This window comes from Passer montanus, unplaced genomic scaffold (assembly GCF_014805655.1).
Source record: "Passer montanus isolate IOZ18808 unplaced genomic scaffold, ASM1480565v1 scaffold21, whole genome shotgun sequence".
In the NCBI taxonomy this organism is placed as follows: Eukaryota; Metazoa; Chordata; class Aves; order Passeriformes; family Passeridae; genus Passer; species Passer montanus.
In genome coordinates, this window is record NW_024366703.1 from 14,859,904 (window position 1) to 14,880,734 (window position 20,831).

Here is a 20,831-nt window from a genome sequence, read left to right on the forward strand (position 1 = left end):
CCAGGAAAAATCACCCAGACTGAGCCTCTGCACATGGCAGAGACTTCACAGCTCCACATTGCTGCTTCTCCCTTGTGGAAAACTCCAGTTTGCATAAGAAAATATTCATCTCTATAACCCCCTCCAACACAATTCCAAAAGTTTTATGGCTTTACGTGAGTATGGTGGCATCCCTCATTTTAACTTCCTCCACAGCAAGAATCAGACCTTTGGATATGGAAAACAGCAAGTTTTTAGGCTTTAGAAGCTTAAAGGAAAGTGACTTTGGGGAAAAGCCTCTGGGAATGGGGTGTAGGTGGACAGGGGTGGTGGTTGCTGCACCTAAACCTCAGCAGGTTCTCCTGTCTCTCTTTTCAGGTGCCCTTCCCTGTAAGCCTGCAGGAGTCCTCATCCATAGACTCAGCTTTCCAAGGAGTGATGAGGACAGGAGAGGAGAGACAATTACAACTCCTTTGTGGAAGAATTTTAAGAATTTTAGACAAATATTCATCAGAAAAAAGTCAGAGAGCTTATTTCACCTCAACCATTTAGAATATGGAAGGAGAAAGGTCCCAAACATTTCTGAGGTCTCAACAGTTCCTGAAATATCCAGGAAAGGAAAAAGAAAGAAAAAAAAAGGACCTGAAAATGCAGATTTCAAAAATAGCTGACATACTTTTCTCTTTGCCTATAGTAAGAACAAACCACAGGAGCAAGTTGAAACCTTGCCTTTTCTTTGCCCAGTTATTCAAGTGAGGCAAGAAATTTTCTCTCTCCAAGGTGAATAAACTTCAGCCATAAGTAAAGTCCTGCTTAAATATTGACACAGACCAGTATACTCTCCACTACCCAGTGTTTTGTTAGCAATTAAAGTATTAGATAACAAGGCACATGTACACAGCTGGATGGAGAAACCTCAAATTTCTGAACAGCGTCCCAGTTTCAAGAGTCGGCATGGAGTCCAAATGACCTTTATCTTGCCAGTGTTAACAAATTTAGATTAAGTACACAGATACCAAATTCCTTGCATGATTTATCGACTGTGTAATGCTAATTTTTGCACCCATACCATTTGTACAGGCTCATTTTACTCAGTACTGTATGAAGTACCACGTCAAGCACGTGGCAGTGCTGAAGATGAATAGGGATGCTGGGTTTTTTTCTTGGACTGTTTCCCCCTCTAAAATAACCTGTGAACACCCTGATAATTAGAAAAAAACAGAGCACACCTTGCAGGTCAGGTGGGCAGAGGAGTCACCAAGAGGTTGGAGTGGGATGGGGCAAGGACCTGCTTGGATGCTGCCTGGAGGTTGAGGCCAAGCTCCTTCTGCATTCTCAGGAGAGAGAAAGAGAGATGACAGATGGAAACAGCAGCTTTCATTCTGTAAAACAGAAAGGAAGATGAGAAGGCTGACAGTGGAAACAAATTTTTCCTATTTTATTTAAAGCAATGCTAAACACTACATGACTGGCTTGGACATGTAGCTAAAAGTGAAATTCAGAATATTGTTCTACTTTCCAAGATTTAAAGCTCTTGTTAGAAGTCTTGTTATGACATCAAATTCCAAAACAAATGTATCTATTTCCAGATGTTCGCCAGTAGTACTTCAATTAAATCTGTGTTTGTCTATTTACATCTTTCTATTCAATGTTCTGAAATAATTACATTTTCATTTGTAGGTTGAGTCTGGCAATCAGGATGTAGCAACATCAGCCTTCCTCCAAAAATAAAACTCATTTTAAAGGTTTCTGCTTTCACACCCTCCACACACGATCATCCCAATGCCACTGTTCACTGCCCACCACCTGCACCAGTACAGTATTTTGCAGTGGTCTGCTAGAAATTGTATTGGTGAAGTCATAAAAGTTATAAAACTGAAAGCAAAAATGTGGGTGCAACCATTGTCCAGACCTATGACTGTAGAGCAGGATTCTCAAAGACCCTTGCTGTGGCTGGGTGATCTCACACCACTCATTGCAGGGGGAACTCTCTGCCAGCTGATCTGAGTCCTCACTAAGGCATGAAATGGCTCCTTGTATTTAAAAATAATTCATTATTGACCTCTCAGCCCAACAGCATTTGAGACTCCATATCACTGCACAAAAACCCACTGCAGCTCTGCTTCATGGGGTATTACTGTTAAAGAACAGCAGAGCAGCACTGTAGTTAAAAGTGGAATATTTATCCATACTCACCTTCATAAGGAGAGGCAGTTGGATAACACTTCTATCCTGGTAAAAATAAAGGTTTTAAGCATGGTGCTTTAGTAGCTGTGTCTTGTAGGCTGGAACATGCTGCGTCTCTGACTCTCCTTTCTAGGAAAAGTCAGAATAATTATTTTTAAAATTAACCAAACACAGGTCTGTATAAAAAGAAATCATTGATGTATACAATTCCCTGAATACAGCTGTGAGGTCAGGAGGTCAGACACATGCTGTGTGCCAATAGCAAAAGGTTAGAGTGGATTTTTAAATCCATTATGCTCAAGAGTATGTTCAAAATTATGAAGAAAGGGTTTGATTCTTACTAGATATCCTCACAGCACATGAAAATCCTGAACACTAAACATGGATGTATATTAGAAGAGAGCTTCCTTCTTTAGGACAGAATTATTTTGTAATCAAATGCTACAACCAGATACCACAAGAATAACTTAATGATGTAGGAACACAGAGCTGGCACAAAATAAAGTACAGCTCACAACCTCAGGCTGTGTAAACTGATGCAACTTCCTTGGTTATCCATTTATACCCTTTTATTCATTTACTTTGGTAATTCAGAAACCCAATTTAAGATTTAATATGATCTCAGGAAAGAATCCATAACCCTCAAACATCTGCAGTGATAGTCAACTGATCAATACAATGATGGCATTCACATGAATTTCAGCAGAGCACAATTGAGGGCTTGTGCTGAGCTCTGGGATATGTGTGATAAAATATTTTGGTTTAAATCACTCTTGTCTGAAAACTAAACCTAATCTAACAACTCAGGATTCTGGCTTCTCCAGAAGGATAAAGGAAAACAGATTTACCAGGCTGCAGTTGGGAATCTCAGCTTTCTGCCTCATGACAGCCAGTTATTCTAGAAACTCAAGTTTATCTGTTGGGTTTTGTGCTTATTTAGGAGTTGAATGAACAACCTGATTTCTCAATTGAATATTAGAGACAATGAAGTGTTTGACAGCTTTCACTTCCTTGACTGCAGAGACTCCATGAACAGATTACAACCTGGATTTGGATGCTCTCCTTAGAAAAACCACAGCAGAAATATGTTCTTGTATTTCTTGATTGCCCTTCTTGCATCAGTTGTTCATAGAGTTGCTGAACTCTCTGTGCTGAAGCCATTTTCTGTGACACTGATACACCCCTCTCTCCCCAGACTTATTTTTAAGCCACTGCTACCAGTTTGTTGTGCCCCATTCGCTTACACCCACCCCTGTGTGAGACAGCCTGGGGACAAACCCTGAGCACAGTTTGCACAGCAGCACACAGACATCACAGAAAATAATAGCAATAAATAATAATAAATAATAAATAACAAAAACTTTCATCAGTGGTGCAAAAATCCTGCTGTAGAGCCCCAAGTGCCCTTTTCCACTCCCACACCATCATCTGAGATCTGCCCCTCTTTTGGCATCACATGCTGATTTCAGGATTGGTGTGACCACTCTGTGAATGAAATGCAACCTCCAGCAAAAGGCAGGAACAAATACATTTGCTATGCTTTTTCTTTTTCCTCCCAGAATTATTCTCCTGCTATGCTTACGTGGCAAAACTGGCAGCATTATTCCCTTCCTCACTGTCACTGCTGTGATCTGACAGAAGTGCTGCACTCACTTTTTTCTCCTTTCTTTTTGAAGTGTTGGGCAAATATCTGCAATATAAAAGTGGTAAATACAAAATTCAATTTCTGTTGATGCAAATTATTTTAAAGGTTGCCTTCATACGTGGTCAGGGATGGCAAGACTACAATGCTCTTGGTGTGTGAGGTCCAAAGAAGGAAGAAAAGTGAATTCCCTTCAAAACCCAAGCAAATACTCATGGAATATTTTGGCAACTATTCACCAGGTCTAGTCTTCATCACATTTTAAATCCATGTCCATTTCTCATTGCCAAGCCAGTGAGAAAATCCTGCTGTCTACAGTGTTGTCCAGAAAGGACAACATCTTTGTAATGCAGAATTTGGAAGGGGATTAAACAAACAAAAACCCCTCCAGATTTAGTTGCCAATTATTAGAAGTGATTTGTTTATATTTGTTTTCTCCTCCTGGGAACATTTTTGGCTTGAGCACTGTCTGCATCAGCATGGAGGTGGCCCCAGACAGGTAACCCAGACCCATCCTGCTGATGTAAAATTAGTTTTGTCTTAAATTCATGAAGCCCATGGCCACTGAAATAATGTTGCTGAAAAAAAATAGGCAAAATATGTAAATGGAGCACATCTTAGCTCGAGCAAATAATTTACAGTATGATCAGGAGTGACTGAAAGTTAACAGGAGATAATAATTGCTCTTCTGCACTAAAGCATGCTTGCTCCCTGTCCTCATCCTCATGGTTTTGATTACCTTAGGATAAACAGATTGTTCAGTAGGAGATAAACTAAGGACAACACCTTCGAGTTGGGAGTCTGGTTTATATCCTTAACCAGTGAGTTTGGCAACTACACTTTGTTATTTATGTCCTCTGATCTCAGCTTGCATGCCAGGATATAAAAAATCCCAACTAAAAAAACCACATATCAAAAAGCTTGTCAATACTGTGGTGATTGCAGACATGGCTAAATGACTTTGGATGCCTCTTTAAACCCCCAAAAGTCCTCACTGGAGTTCCTTTGTTGCTGCTGGCAGAGGAGGGTGCTTCATCCACTGGATCCTTTTAGACTTCTGAGGCTGCTGACATTTTCACTGCATTCTGTGCCAAGTTTGTATTACTATATCTGTAACTTTAAAAAAATGGTTTTAGGCATCCAGATATCCTGCTGGTCATATGTGCAATTTGGAAGTAAACATCCAATGAGAATAATTTCTCTAAAGGCAGCTCCAGTAAGTTTGCATTAATTTAGGGGTATTTTGCATGTACCTCTTAGATCCTCAGTGTCAAAACTACATTTTTTATACAGCCATTTTCCTCTTTATCTAAAACAAAATACAAATTGAAGAGCCAGTCTTTTCTGATACAAACAAGAAGCTGCTAGGCTGTGTATGGAGATTACTTCTACTCCAAGAAGGCAATTAGTCCAGGCACTTAATTCCACCTTTATCAATTAACTCCTTTGATGGAAGGAATTTTATCTAGTAGAAATTGGACAGAGATCTGGTCTGAAAACTTCCAGCATTTTGCCAGTGAACTCATTGCAGGGACACTACTGTGACTATCCAAGGTCTCCAACTCTTTAAAACTTAACAACTCCTCCAACCAAGTATAAATAAACAAAAACTGTCCAGAAAGTTCACAAATCACATTGAAGGAGTAACCCCTCATCCACTGAACAATTCACCCAAAATCTTTACCACATATTCTTTTAAGTCTAATTAGGGGATCTGAGAAGAAATTTCTCTTCTAGAGAAGTCATTGCACAACATGCCAGTAATGACAAGGATGTTGTGGTAGTACGTGGAGCTCATCAGAACCCTTCATAAAACTGGAAAAAAAGAAAACCAGGAGGTTTTTGTGCTCTATCTGCACAGCTCAGGGACAGATGTGCCAGCAGCAGATGATATTGGTCAGAGAAGGCTGAGCACGAGTGGGTTCTTTTCATTGCCTGCCAAAGCAGAGCAGCCTTGGAATGTTCCTGTAGGAAGGGGAAGAATTAGAAGTGTCTCTCTGAATCCTGCTGTTCCAGCTGCTTCTCAGACTTCTGACTTCAAACTACAATCCAGCTGCTGGTATTTTCATTCCAATTAAGTTCTGAGTGTTTTTTAAACAAAATATTTTCATAGACCGACTATTAAACGATTTCATCATGATCTGATTTCAAACAACAAATGCTTACTGAACTGCAGAGACCAAGTCTGAGAGATGAAGAAATGTGTTTTTGGAGATTATAAAAATGCTAAAAGGATTTAACTTGGCAAGGAGAGGCCTGAGAGCTCCATTTGACTCAAGGGATGCCAAAGTATTGAGGGCTGTGGTAAACAGTAACCCAGACCTCCTCCATAAGCTGTCCATTAATAAGGGACCCAAGGGACACATTATAAAATTAACAATTGGAAAATTTAAAACAAATCCAAGATCCAGCTGAGTGTGTGCAATGTCCAGGTTATTTGGTCAATGCAGTAGCTGTCTTTAGATCATGCAGAGAACCTGGAAGTGAGGCTTTTTGTTCTGAAATAAAAGTGAGATGCATTTTTAGGAGGTAAAGTAGGAACCAGTGACACCAGGATGAGAGCTGCTAGGTGCTGAAGCCAGTAGTGCTGATGTGGGTTTGGCTCATGTGTCCTGGGGAGCTTTAGCATGGATGGGGGTCCCTTTTGGGGAAAAAAACAAATGAGGGAGAGCACATTTGCCCCCATCAGCTGCTTCTTCCCCTGGTGCTGCTGCTGCCGGCAGAGCAGCTCTGCTGGGTGGTTCTGCAACAAGAAACAGAGAAAGTGTTCAGAGAGAGAAGATAAATCCTACAAGCAACAATCCTGTCAAGGAGCTGGGTTTGGAGCTGCAGGGCCTTTCTCCAAAGCAGCAGCCCTTCTGGAGACAGCAAACTGCTCTGGGCATGGAGCTCCAGGAGCAGCAGCTGTTGGACTCCATGGTCCAAGACTCTGGTCCAGAATTGGATCTCAACCAGCAAACCACAAGGTGGAAGCTCACCATCTCACAGGGTCACTGCAGGATTCCAGAGAATCCAACACTTCTCTATCAATTATGGGGAAAAAACATCACAGTCTAGATTCTGCAGCCATTCCATCACCAGGAGAATGCTGCTGGGTTTTTTCAGTGTGAAAAAGTCACAAGTCTTGAAGTCACAAGAACACCTCTCTAAGAACAGCATAAAGTGGGTATTTGGAGATGGAGACAATTTCTTCACCACTTTACCCTGAAACTATAAGAAGATCATTCATATGGCTCCTAGCAAAAGGCCTACTTTTAATGGCACCAAATGTCCTTGGGCTCTGCTGAGAGAGATCCTGGTTCCTTTTTTAGTGGTGAGCCTGGAGTACTGGCTCCACAGCAGAATCAGAAGAGAAGTAGTTCAGATTAAGATGAATTTGTAAGGAAAAATAAATATACAAAAATGGGAACTGGCCTTTGTTGACTATCAAACACAGAAGGAGGTGCCAGAAACACCAAAAGATTTATGAAGTGACCTAACATACAGGTCAAGTAGAAGGACAAAACTTTTTTTTTTAATTGTTTGCTTATTGCTGTGGAAGTCAATTCCCTTCTTTTTCCCCATTGTTGGAAAACTGTCAGGATTTTCTCCATTGGGTAAAGCAGGTCTTGGGACATTGCAGCTGCCCAAGTGTGGATAGGAATATATTATTTTATTTTTTATAAGAATCAACCCAATATGTGAACTGCATAGGAGCACAGGCACCATTACTTGAGTGTCTTTTTCTTTTCATATTATATGACCACCACATAGTAATTTACATATGTTTGTAGTGGCAACAGATATAACAGATATAACAAATTGATATTTGTTAATGTGTGCAAGCTCAAGGAATACCAAGCATTTCTCCTCAAAAGACATACAAAGAATGGAAGAATAAAAATTTACCTTTTTTGTTTCATTACCTGTATATCACAGCTGTCTTGAAGAAAAAGGATTGCTACAAAGAACAAATAAAAAAATAAAAAAGTGAAATTAAGCTGCTTCTGGAAGTCAGCTGGTGGACTGAGGCTGTACAAAGCAACACAGTGGAAATCAAGAATCCAGAGCTGTTTAAGAAAAGGTTTACAAATCCAGCAGGCAGCTCAGTCATGTTTGCATCGTATCTTTGTTGTTAATTAATGAAGTGGGAATGTTCCCCCCAAAAAGGAGCATGCTGTTCATGTCTGCTGTGCCTCTCAGAGCAAAAGCAGACACTGAGACTGCAGAAACCACACAGATTTAGTGACTTACCCCTCTGTCATCTGATGCTCCTTTTACACCCACTTCTACCCCAGCACTGAAAGTAAACCCCTACAAGCTTCTCTCTCTCTTGGCTCTTTTTGTAAAAATGTATTTTGTAATATATTTTGTAAAATATATTTTGTAAAAATATACCCTTTGAGGGTATATTCTGAGAGGCTGAAAACACCCAGGAAAAACCTGGAAAAAACAAGCATCTTTCCTTTGTTTTCACTCCAGGCCTCTCAAAGCCCCAGCTCTAATGACGTCTGAAAAGGATTTTGTGAGCAGAATCTGGAACCTTCAGCCCAGCTGATTGATTGTGTTTAATTGCCTTTTGGTTTCATCCACCCAGAGCCATAAATCTGCTGCGTGTCAAACAGAGGGAGTCGATTAATGGGGCAGTGGCTGTCTAGTCAGGTTACAAAGAAATCTCAACACAAATACAATCATTTTCTTTTTTTACAAGAAATCTCAAACTCAAATACAAAATGTGGGTGTTTGAGGATGTGTGGTTTTTAAGCTACTGGTGTGGTGGGTACCCTGATGAGGGCAGGGGGTGCTGGGGGCTCCAGCAACACACACAACAAATGTGGCAGCAGGAAAAGCGAGGGGCTGCTGCCTCTTCCCTCCTCATCTGCCTGCAGTGAGGGAAACACAGCCAAAGGAAAACCACAGCAGATTTCTCCTCCTTTTTCATTGCAACCCCCAGAATGGAGGGAGCTCAGCACGCACGCTGAGGAGCAGAGAAACAGAGGTGACAGGATTCCAGTCTGCATCCAAGGGGCATCCTTCATGTCTAGGGCTGTGCAAGAGAGGCCAGGCATGGAATTCTGGGGTGATGTTAAAGCTTGCTGGAACCATCCTGAACCTGTTGTTTCCCAAATATTAAGCCAGATGAGGATCCAGAGTAATTGTCAACAATTGAAGCAAAAAGTCAAATGAGGGGCAAGCAAAGCACTGCCAGACACCAGGGGAAAAAAGCCCTAAAACCCCACTACTTTTAACTCACAATGATGTTTTTCCTTTTTTACTATTTTAATCTGGTTAGTAACATTTTTATTGACCCTCTCAGAACCCTGTCATGATTATGTCTATAATGTGATTACTGATCATTTATATAGCATTAGTCTCCTGTTTTAAAAACCTGCAAACAGGTTTTTTAATTTCTTTACAGAATTTCTTGTACAGACCCAGTGTGCGAACATAATTAGAAATAAATATAGTATTTTTAGTAAAAAATATGACAAAAGGGCTACTTAACTCTAAAGAACAAATCAACAGATTGTTTCATTAACCAGTTGATAAATAAATATTACAGCTCCACTGACATGACTGAAGTCTTGGATTACATCAGCTGAAGAAGCCCCACCATTTGTTATAACAGCTGTCAGGGAACAAGTCTTGGAAATTTTAAAGGAGAGAGAAAATACCAATAATATATAGGCAAATTTTTATTACTTACAATTGTCAGCAGAAACCCAAATGTTTGGGGTTTTTTTCAATTCTCTGACCTGAAAAATGCAAATACTTTTAAAAAAGAAAATTTTAAAAGTAAAAAAACTTTTAAAAAAGAAGAGATGAGCTGCTCCCCTGCCACAGAGAATTATTAGTCCTCCCTGGAAATGAGGACTTTGGTAAAGCTTTCTCAATAAATCACTATTTCAAGGAAAACCTGGTCCCAGCACCCAGTGCTGGGCAAGGGAAATGGGACCAGGACCCTCACAAACCATCCCAAAAACTATCCTGGCCCCTGGCCTCACTCACAGCCTTTGGTTCCAGGGGGAAAATGCTGGAGAAACAGGAAAAAAAAAACAAACATCAAAATACTGGCTGACAGTCTGAGCAATATGGACATCTTTGATTCTTCAAAGTGTATTCTTCAAGGAAACCTCATCTTCAGTCTGAACTGGAAATAAAACATTTGAAAAGCAAAATTACTGAACATTCATATAGCATTAGTGCCACCATAATTGTGGTACCTGGATGCCACTTAGAGCTAGTCTGTTCTGGTGCGACAAAATCTAAATACTCCATTTCCTACTTTGACTTTATGTGCCATTGTCTGCTATTAAATAGCTGCAACATGAAATGGCTTCATTTCCTTCCAACTCTTTATCATTCTGATATAATCAAAATACTTCACCTTCTGCAGGGCACTTACACTCAAGAAAGCCTCTGACAAAACCCTGCTTTCCACTGCACAGGAATCCAGTCTCAGGAATTTTGGCCAGCTGTGATAATCACAAACAAGCCAGGACCTGACATTTAACATCCTTAATGGAGGGGGATCTCTCTTGTTAAATGCATCACTAAATTGAATTTACTGAACAATACATCCCACTGACAGCCTCCGCATGTGCCAGCACAGCTTTCCAGGACTCTGCTGCAGATCTGGGTTACCTTTGGCCAACAGCAAAGATTTGCAAAATCACAAAGTTTCAGCTGGAAAGGACCCTGGAGATCATCTTGGCCAACCTTGTGTTGAAAGCAGGGCCTTAGATAAGCTTATCCACAGCCCTGGCAAGCCAAGTTCCTGAATATCTACAGCCAGGAAGATTCCACATCTTCTCCAGGCAGTTCATCCCAGTGTCCAAGTGGTCCCAAAGTGAAGAAATTGCTTCTAAAATTCAGATAGAAATACCCTGAAGCAACTGGCACCTCTTCCCCTTGTTCTCTCAGCACTGTCTCCATCTTCTCTCTCCTCCAGGACCTTGCAGAATAGGTTAACAGATAAATCCAATAAAAAGGGATGAAAAAGAAGACTTGCTCCACAGAATCTCATGGCAACAAAAGCTCAGGAGTACAGACATTTTCACAGGCAGTCTTTCCAAAAACAAACTGTTGGAGGTACCTTATGCTTCATCCCAACAACCTTATTACATTTACTGTGGAAAAATCAATGATATTTTCTAATTATTAGATCAAATTATGCAACTGCAGAACTTCCTGATTACAGAATGGACAGATGACCTTTCAAAAGCAGGTGTTGGTTGGCTTTATTCCCCCTTTTTATGGCTGTTTTGGGGGTGGTTTTTTAATGAATAGCAACTATCTACTTTTCTTTTTCCTTGTTTTTTTTTTTTTTTCACTTGCTCCACAGAATCTCATGGCAACAAAAGCTCAGGAGTACAGACATTTTCACAGGCAGTCTTTCCAAAAACAAACTGTTGGAGGTACCTTATGCTTCATCCCAACAACCTTATTACATTTACTGTGGAAAAATCAATGATATTTTCTAATTATTAGATCAAATTATGCAACTGCAGAACTTCCTGATTACAGAATGGACAGATGACCTTTCAAAAGCAGGTGTTGGTTGGCTTTATTCCCCCTTTTTATGGCTGTTTTGGGGGTGTTTTTTTATGAATAGCAGCTATCTACTTTTTTTTTTTTCCTTTTTTTTTTTTTTTTCCCTTAAGTACGTTTGGTTGCTTAAAAAAATTTAAATAAAACTAAATCATATTAAAGTTCCTAGGACTTGTCTTCTGACGATATTTTGCTTTTCCTAAACAGACATACACTTAAAATTTCCTGGAATACAGAAAAATCTCTGAAATTCATCACTGGTATTAACCTTCTCTTGGTTTAATTTATCACTTTGAGATCATTGAACCTTTCACTAAAAGGATGCTCTCTAAACCTCAGGGTTCTGTGGTGCTTTTTTCTCAAGGGCTAGACATGAAATTGCTACATTGTGCACACAGCTTTGCTCATCTTACTTTCAGAAATAAAGCAGTGAATTTATGTCTTTAGACAAATTCAAAACTCATAACACAGCTGAACACTTACTTTTGTAAAGGCAAAATGAACCAGATATTGGATGGTATAACATCAACAGAAAAAAGAACAAGATGTATTCTTATCTGATGCATACAGCCTGTGCTACTTGGTATGTTACAGCCAAAAATTGCAGTCTTGTCTGATATATATCACCCCTGCTACTTGCTAAGTTACAATAAAAAGTGGAAACCCTCCAAAACAGGCAATATCAACTTGTTTATGGATTTGAGCTATAAGAAACCTCATTTCTACATTATTTTCCCATATATTGCACAGAGGTGATTCAAATCAATACCTAAAGGAAGGACAAAAACCAAGGAGATGCTGAAGGGACCTGATCACACACAGAACACACCCCTCACTATCCACATCAATGTAAATCCACTTCCTGACAAAATGCACTCTCCATCACTGCCCCCATTAATGGCAGCTTTACTTTCACATGAGACAGCTATCCCAAATCCTCAAGCCTCCTACTCATGAAAGATCCAAAGGCAGGATTTCTCCTTTGAACAAATTTCAGTGCCAGATTTTATTTTCTGGTGCCTAATTTCCTCTTGCAACTCCACAGAGAGGATATTCTGCTTCTCCCCACAAGTGAGGCTTCTGTGCCCTGCCCTAGAGCCAGGGTTTCCACTGAAGGAAATCAGTCAGCAGGCAGTGGAGAAGAAAGTCTTCAGATAGCAGGAAAGAATAAAATAAAAAATAAATAATAATTAATGATAATAATTAAAAAAAACCCTTAATCCAGGGATTACAGTATAAAATTAGGAAAATGGCATAACAGACTTCAGATAACATTTGTGGAATTGTGGAACACCTCCAAGGTGCAAATCTAACTCTCTGAGAGCTAAAATATCAAAATAGAAAAACCAAATCACCTGTTTGAAACAAAATCAGGGCAACAAATAAGTTTACATTAATTAACAGCACCTTTCCATCACATTCCTGCATGTTTTCATCCTGTTATTTTAAAAAGGTACCAAAGTAGAAGAGATGCACTTAAATCCATTTCAATACAAGCAGAGCAAGATTCAAGATCTTCTGAAAGCCTTTAAAAAATCTTAAAACCAGACATGTGTCATTACAACCACTGTGGTTTCTGTCACAGTAGCCACCACTGCTGCTGATTGCAATAGAGGTTGTGGGGAAAGGGAATTATGGTTTCCAGTGAAGTCACTGGGAATCTTCCAATCAGATAATTCTTAATTGAAAGCCACCAGTTTTTAACAGGAATTTTTTAGGAAGTTTCTTAGGGGTGGCATGGGGTTTTCAGAGCAGAAAGAGGCAGAAAGGAACCAAAGAACAGTTTGGTGTCTGGAGCACTTCCAGAGCACGTGGTGAAGAGCACATCCGACATCCCTCTCCAGGCTAACCTGCAGCAACGAGACCATAAAGTTCTGCCTCAAGCACAGGCTGGTTTGGGGTGTCTTCTTTCTGCTTCCAATTAAAAAAAAAAAAAAAGGAAAAAATACAACAGAAAACTTTTAGACTCTTGCCATGATGCCAAACTTTTTCTCTCTTTCCATCTGTTATGATTTTTTTAAAAATCTCCCATGCAAGTGGTCCTTCAGCCTCCCCTGAATGAATCAGAAACCTCACTAATTAAAGGATACAGCCTAAGTAGAAAGAGAACATACTTTGGGTCTACACTATGAACACTTCAACCCATTTTCCACCAAAGACAGTACATATGTTTACTCAAATAACCCATGCTATTCATGAGTAGACATTTTACAAGACAGAGACAAAAGCATTATTCCTGAAAGGATTGCTTTGTAATATAGGATCTATGATAAGGTCTAAAGGAAGCTTTTCTGGACATGTTCCATCACTTGATGTTCAGGAAACCATTTTGTATGACACAAAGGATTAGGAAAAATAAGCTGCATGACATTTATTTTGTAATTTTAACATTAATATCTGTAGAAACATTTTATTGTCAGTATAAAAGTTAACAGATTTTAATACTTATTTTACCCAATTAAAAAATTATTTAAAAAAAAAAAAAAAACCAAAAAACAACAAAACCAAAACAAACACACCACCACATAAAACAGTGAAATTTGCATTCATATTCCATGGCCGTATCAAGGTGAATGTTCTGAAAAGTAAAAATACAAGATTCTGTAAAAAATATGCAAACAACAGTGATATTCTAGCAGAGGCCAGTGCCACACCTACTGTTATGGAATGGTTCAGAAGGAAATACTGGAGTCAGCATGAATTAATCCCCTAAAAAGATGCTGATATTCCTATGGCAAGCTGTCATTATAAACAACTTCTCTCTTTTTAACTTAAGTTACAATAGAGGGATAAAGGCAAAAGATCCAGGCCAAAAGGTCTGGAACCTATTATCCAACTGAGGCAAGAGAATTGCAGATAATTTGATGCATGTGCACTCAGGGTAGAAGCTCAGCTCCTTTTAGAGCAGTCTGTTCTGCTGTGGTAAAAGACCAACTCATGTCTTTCCTTACTTTAAGAACCTTCTTCAAAATGTCCTTTATTTTCTTTTTTTATTTTTTTGGAGTGGAACGACTCTGCTTTTTGGACCTTATAAGAAAAAGACTTTCATGTTAAAGGATTTGGTTTTGATAAGAATAATCATCTGACACTGCAGTTTTTAAACACAAATAAATCAAAAGTTTAATTTCCCCAAATTAGTTATATACTGTAAATATTTATTTTCTTAAAGATCTGAAAACTAGTAAAGTCTGAGCAATATATCTACTAGTCCTCTGTGCTGCCTGCATAGAAATGCCATTTAAATTACAAAAACACAACAACCCTATAAACGATTAACTGTTTTGTACATTACCAATTAGTTAATAAATTAATGATATACCATTTTCCCTGAAAGCAAAGTATTTTCCACCTTTGGATGGTGAAAATTAAGAAATTCTGTGTAAGAACAGCATTTAGCAAATAGCTGTTAAAAAAGAGACTAATTTGCTAGGTGGATTGGGACATCCATTTTTTAAATCAATACAAAAAATAATTCATTGTAAATATATATAATATATATTTATACATATTTTTGAATATATTTACATACATCCAGCACCTATATACTGCATTTGTGCTCTGTAAGTGTGTGCCAACATATATTTTCTCCAAATATTACAAAATAAACAAGAAAGGCAGACCCAGAGTTTGCCTCAAGTCCAACTGGTCCATTGTACAAACAAAGTCTGTTGCAGCTCACAGGAAGCCAGAAAATTGATAGCAATGGGTATCTAGACACAGCTCATAAACATTCTTCCTTCTTGGGAACATCTGAAAGCTGCAAGTGATGAGAATCTTTATGTAGGCTCTGACCGCTTTCCTCCAAATTGTTTTTTTTTTTCCTTTTTCTTCTCTCTCTTTTTTTTTTTTCCCATATTTCCTATGTACAAGCAGAAACATGAAGGTCCTGGAGGAAAGCTTTTGCTTTGCATACGGTAGGTAGCTTGATGTTCTTGCCTCTTTGCTCCTCTTTTCATGTTTTCACACTCCCGTTCATGTGCTGGTACTTGGGGAGACAAGGTTCGTAAGGCATCGGGTCGGGAGAGAACACGGAGTCGTCCCCCGAGGAACACGAGCTCCTGGTGTCGGGGTAGCTGGGTGAATACTGTTCCAGAGGTCCACTGAGGTCCAGATACTCCTGTGGCAAGAGGAATAAAACCCGTTTTTAGTCAGTGAAGAGAGCTGACAGTAAAACGTCACCACCGCGCGGGTTTTGGAAGAGAGCGGCTTGCAAATGACGCTCGCTTCTGTGAATCAGCTGCGTTCAAAACTGCCTTGTTGCCTAAATACCTCATAAAACAAGGAGCTCGACTAGGGAAAGAAAAAACAAGCCAATAACACGGTATTTTCTGAAGTCCAACATCACCAGCATTAGCTGTGTCAGTGGGAATAAACATGGCAACCACATCAAAAGAGGGCTTTTCACTTGCAATGATAAAAATGAAATTTCATCCTAAATAGAACCATTTTTCTTTAGCACATGGTAGTGATTTGGAGAGGGAAAGACGCTTCCAACTTTGTATGCCTTTGGTCACTTTGAATCTCTGTTTTATATTCTGTGATATTAAATTTGTGTTTCAACATGCAGTGGCATACGTGCAAAAAAGATCTAAAGAAAAAACAAAATCAAATTCACACGATTTGGGTTTTTGACACTACATATTTGTGTCTTGTGCATCCCAGAGTAGCCATGACCAAAGCAGTCATTAAAAAAGGAAATATCATCTGCTGAATCCAAGTTTTGGGTTAAAGCTCTTTTGCTAGAAACAACAGTTTTGGCAAGAGAATAAAGTTATTTTTCCCCTTGAAATGTTCCTTCTCTTTCAACTTCTAAAGGCAGCTGCATTCATTTAAATGCAATCTCTTCATTTGCTAAACCACAAGTTATGATCGTACTGACAAGACGAGTCTTCCACCTCAGTCAGTATTTTATGCTGCTGTGCTTAGGCTTGGGGTAATTTAGTCCTTTGGCTAACATTCCTTTTTTAAGTCAGAGATTCAGTCATTACCATCTCAGAGTTTATAGATGGTCACCATTTTAAAAGGAGGGTGTGGTAAGTTTTAAAATGCTGGAAAATTTAATAGGGACAAAAAGGAGGGAGTTTGGATCTATTGATTACTGACTCTGTGGCTGCCCAGGCTCTTGAAGAACCCACAAGAGCAATCCTGATACATACTTGTGGATTAGGAAATCAGCCTTACACGAGCAGAAATAATCAGACATTTTCTAAATAGATCGAAGAAGAAAGGATCCCAGTCTTTGCAGAAACAGGACTTTCCCAGGGGCTATCAGACACGGCTCATCATATCAGAAGACTTGATGTAACTCAGGTATGAATTCAGTATTGTGGATAGGGTCCCTATCCAGTGTCAATAGCCAGAGTCACACCAAGAGGCACAAGAACCAATGCCAGGCTGGTTTCTGGGGCTGACAAAGCACCACAGCCACGAGGCTGACTGCTGGTGACTTCTGCTCATGTGGGTCACAGAAACATGGGAATGAGAGTCTTTTGGGAAAAAAAAAAAAAAAAAACCACCAAGAAAAAACATTAAAAACCCAAAAAGAGATGATTCAACATGAAAAAGAGCGAGATGTTACTATTTAAGCAGAAATCATTACTTGCACAAAAGCAGAAGAAATTATTGGCTGCCCCAGCAAAATGAGTTGTTGGGTAAACCGGACTGAGCCAGGGTTATTCTGGGGGGAACGGGAGAGTGGGGAGAAGATAAACAGAAGTGAGCCTGGAAGACCTGCACTTCAGGAAGACCATGCAGATTACACAGAACCAGAGATCTCCAAAGCTGTGGAGGAAAATGGGACACATTGGAGTTCTCAGAAGACACCAAGATGACGAGAAGCGCTCAGGAACACGAAACGCGCTGCGAAGACAAGCGGAATGATTTGCTTTCTATGTCCAGGGTAAATAGGACAAAAGCAATATCTGATGTTGAAAGATTAGACATTAGGAAAACAAAGCAACAGGCTGTCAAGAGGCGATGCCGAAATACAGCAGTGGAGATCTGTAAGGACAAGTTACATAAACATCTGTCAGGAATGACAAACGTATAGTGGGCCCTGCCATAGGCCCATCAGATGGACTGGACGTGTTCCTAAGCTTTTTCCAGACGTTTTTCCTATGATTCTAGTCTAAAGTAATTTACATAACCCTAAGGGCCTTTTCAGGTTAACTTTGAGATCATTCCAGGTCTATGAGCAGTACGAGGTTGGGAAGGCTCGATGGTTAAACACACGCAAAAAAGAAAGCAATATCCTTTCCCAGGCTTGGAATTGCAGCCCAGAACCTCCCTCTTCAATTTGCAAACACGTATCCAGTCCAAGCCACCCAGCACTCTGCAGTGGCAGCCAGCCCACCTCCAACTGGTCTTGTGAAATCATATATGAATTAGGCAGGAAAAGATTCAGGGATGAAGTGAAAATGGTAACAAGACATGGCACTACATCCATGGCTCCACAGAGAGAGCACATCCTTCTGTATCTCTCAGCAGCCCTGAAGGTGCCACTTTTTAGAGAAAGCATTAAAAACAGAACCTAGATAAATTTACAGCTGTTACTGAAGCTAAAGAATCTTTTTCAGCCAGATCTACTGGGCAAATGATGATCATAAAAAACACCACCTCTTTACTCAGGTTCTCCTGTCATCTCCATTGTGAAAATGCTTTCCCAAAGCTGCTCCACAATCCATTTTTTATTTCTCTGACAGTTCTAAAAAATTAGAACATAATGTTGAGGAGCCACATAGAGTGATTTATTTTTTTTTTCTACAAAGAAGCAATAACAAATACAAAAATCTTGTTTTGAAATGGTCAGATCAAGTTGTTGCAACTTTCCTGTGTAACTGCTTTGTTCTTTTTTTGCTATTATTAAACATTTAATTTCTCAGAAGTAACAGGAGTTTGTAGAATATTTCTGGGACACCAAGTATTGTCTCTCAAAAGAAATTTCCACCGAAAGAATCAACATTTCCATCACTTGTGATTTTCCTCAAAGGTGCACATGGTTCAGTGGTAAGAGGACTGATTCCTGTGTGAATACCCTAATCAGTGTGTTCCTTGCTAAAACTAATAATATCTCAGACCTCTGAAAGAACGCTCTTCAAATAAAGCCTTCCTGCATTCACATACCCCAACCTGAAGCAGTGCTAGGCAGGACCTTTGGATAATTGGATGGCTGTTTGCTCATCCCCCGTGGGTCCTCATTGCCTCCACAGAGAGCTATTGCAGTGAACCTAATTCACTCTCAGACACATCATCTGCAATCTGCCATTGACGATTTCTCCTCTCCTGACCTACATAGCGTGGCTGGGAATCAAACTGAGCCAGCAAATGAGAGCCACCACGAACTCCACACGCCTCCTTCCCGTGCAATTCCTGCTGAAACACAAACACTGCCCCTCAACCTGCCACGTGCCGTCCCTCGACACTAAAAACATCCAGAGATGCAGCGAGAAATAAACACAAACTCCTAAAAAATGTGTTTCTTTTTAGTTACATAATTCCAGGCATAATGGCAGGAGACTGAGGATTTCATAGGATACATCGCTTAGCTGCGTGGAACCTCAGAGGACAATGACAAACAGAATAAGGAGTGAACTTGAGCAGGATTTCATAATTGAATAAATTCCATCTGTCCCCTGAACCATTTTTCCCGACCAGCAGCTTGTGGGGGGGAGACAATTTACCTACCTCATTAGTTGTGAGAGTGAGAATCCGATCCAAGTCCTCCACCAACTGTTTGAAAGTGGGCCTGTGAGAAGGCACAGCATGCCAGCAATCTCTCATCATCATATAGCTGGAAGAAACACACATTTGCTTGGCTTAATTAAAATCACCCATCCTCCTCACAAACCTTTCCATGCACAGTCAGTGCTGCCCTTCACAAGGAAAGCAGCGAGCACACACAGCTCTGCTTGTGGACCACTGAAAATCCCCAAACCTGGGCAATGCTCCCTGCCTCAGAGGGGCTTCCTACTCCTGTCTCTCCCCTAAATTACCTTTCTGTGGGCCCAGTTCTGTAGCCCAGCAACTTCAAAGGAATTAAATTACGATATTTTTTGAATATCAGGGATTGCAGCCTTTGTGAAGAAATTAAAACGCAAAAAAAATTTAAATATAGTTAAGGTTTGTATTGGAATACCTGAAATCACACTCCCCACACCACCAGGAGATAATGCTGTGTTCACACAGGAGTTCCCAGATGTATTTTGTTGAGTACAAAAGCAGCCTGATGCACCTCACGTTTGATTAGTGGTATGTGCAACATTTATGAATTTCCATGTTGGTAACATTAAAATCAAACATATATGGGTGTGAAAACACTGACAGAGACTGGCTGGTAGATGATTTCTTCTTTCTGCAATAGGATCACAGCAGGGTGTGCAAAGAAGCATCCTCTGCCAAACATTTACTGAAATCCTTCCCCTGCCTTTTCTTTACACATCCATACCCTCCCAAATATCCACAATTTTAGAGCCAAGCAGTTCTGAAAGTGTGAGATTCTTCTGGGGGTAGCACTAAACACATGAATTCAGTCCAGCTGTGCCCTTCAGTCCTGGCACAGCAAACCAGGGTCCTTACAGCTCGTTGGTGCAGTTGGCAGGTTTGTCCATCCGGTGCCCTTCTTTAAGCAGCTTAAAAAGTTCCTCCACTGGGATTCCTGGGTAGGGTGACCCTCCTAAGGTGAAGATCTCCCACATTAACACACCAAATGACCAACTGCAAATCAAAGAGAAAACGGCGTTAGCAGACCTGCCTCGAAACAGAGAATCCCATCCCTCCTAGAGGTGTTTGAACCAGGCTCTGCCCAGGGCTGCCTGCCCAGAACAGGAAGGGATCTGGGAAGTGCATCAGCTGCATGGACAGCATTTAGGATGGGGACTGACTCCAGCATGTTCCCAAATACCCTCTTTTCCTCTGTCTGGCTCTGAGCACTGCATCTTCACAGCTTAATGACTTACAGAGCCCTCACAGCTCAGCTGGGGTGCAATTATGTGGCAGGATATTTTGGAAAAAGCAGACTGTTCAAAACAAAAATATTTTGCGTCACCCTGCTCTCTTTTATTTTTTTTTCTCTTTTGTTGCTAACTTCTGCTAGGAAATGAAGGAGAATAATTTTTAAGCCAGTTTTCCTGCCTCATCCTGCCTGGCTGGCAAGCTGGGGCTCTGTGGCAGGCAGCTCTGCCAGGTGAGCACCAGCACAGAGCCTGCACTGGCTCCCCAGCTCCTCTGCAGCTCCCCCAGCTCCACATTTTAGTAAACTGTTTGCACAAACTTACAATAATATTATCTTTAGCCATCTTCAAAGCCACCATGGGGCCAAGAGTCTCCAAGTCCCAGCACTGAAATCCTCGTGCTCCCTGGCTGCCGAGGAGCTCAGGCTGACTCTCAGCCCCGAGCCAGTGAAGTGGTTTACTTCACGTTCACTTAAATATTTTGCCAAGATGTTATTTTAAAACACAAGTTTGATCCACCCTTAACCTGTGTATATAGTTTCCTT

At 40.3% G+C, this 20,831-nt stretch overlaps 1 protein-coding gene across 11 annotated transcripts in view; it reads right to left on the bottom strand.

The window, feature by feature from the left end:
• Positions 1–13,712: 13,712 nt before the first annotated feature.
• Positions 13,713–20,831, bottom strand: part of FGFR2 (fibroblast growth factor receptor 2) — an 80,167-nt gene continuing 73,048 nt past the window's right edge. For all 11 annotated transcript variants that reach the window (XM_039709174.1, XM_039709175.1, XM_039709173.1 and 8 more), the window contains 3 exons: positions 19,913–20,050; positions 19,022–19,127; positions 13,713–15,455 (listed from right to left, as the gene is read on the bottom strand). In XM_039709174.1, coding sequence (XP_039565108.1) covers positions 15,291–15,455; positions 19,022–19,127; positions 19,913–20,050 — 409 coding nt within the window. In that variant the 3' untranslated portion in view covers positions 13,713–15,290. The remainder of the gene's footprint in view (positions 15,456–19,021; positions 19,128–19,912; positions 20,051–20,831) is intronic.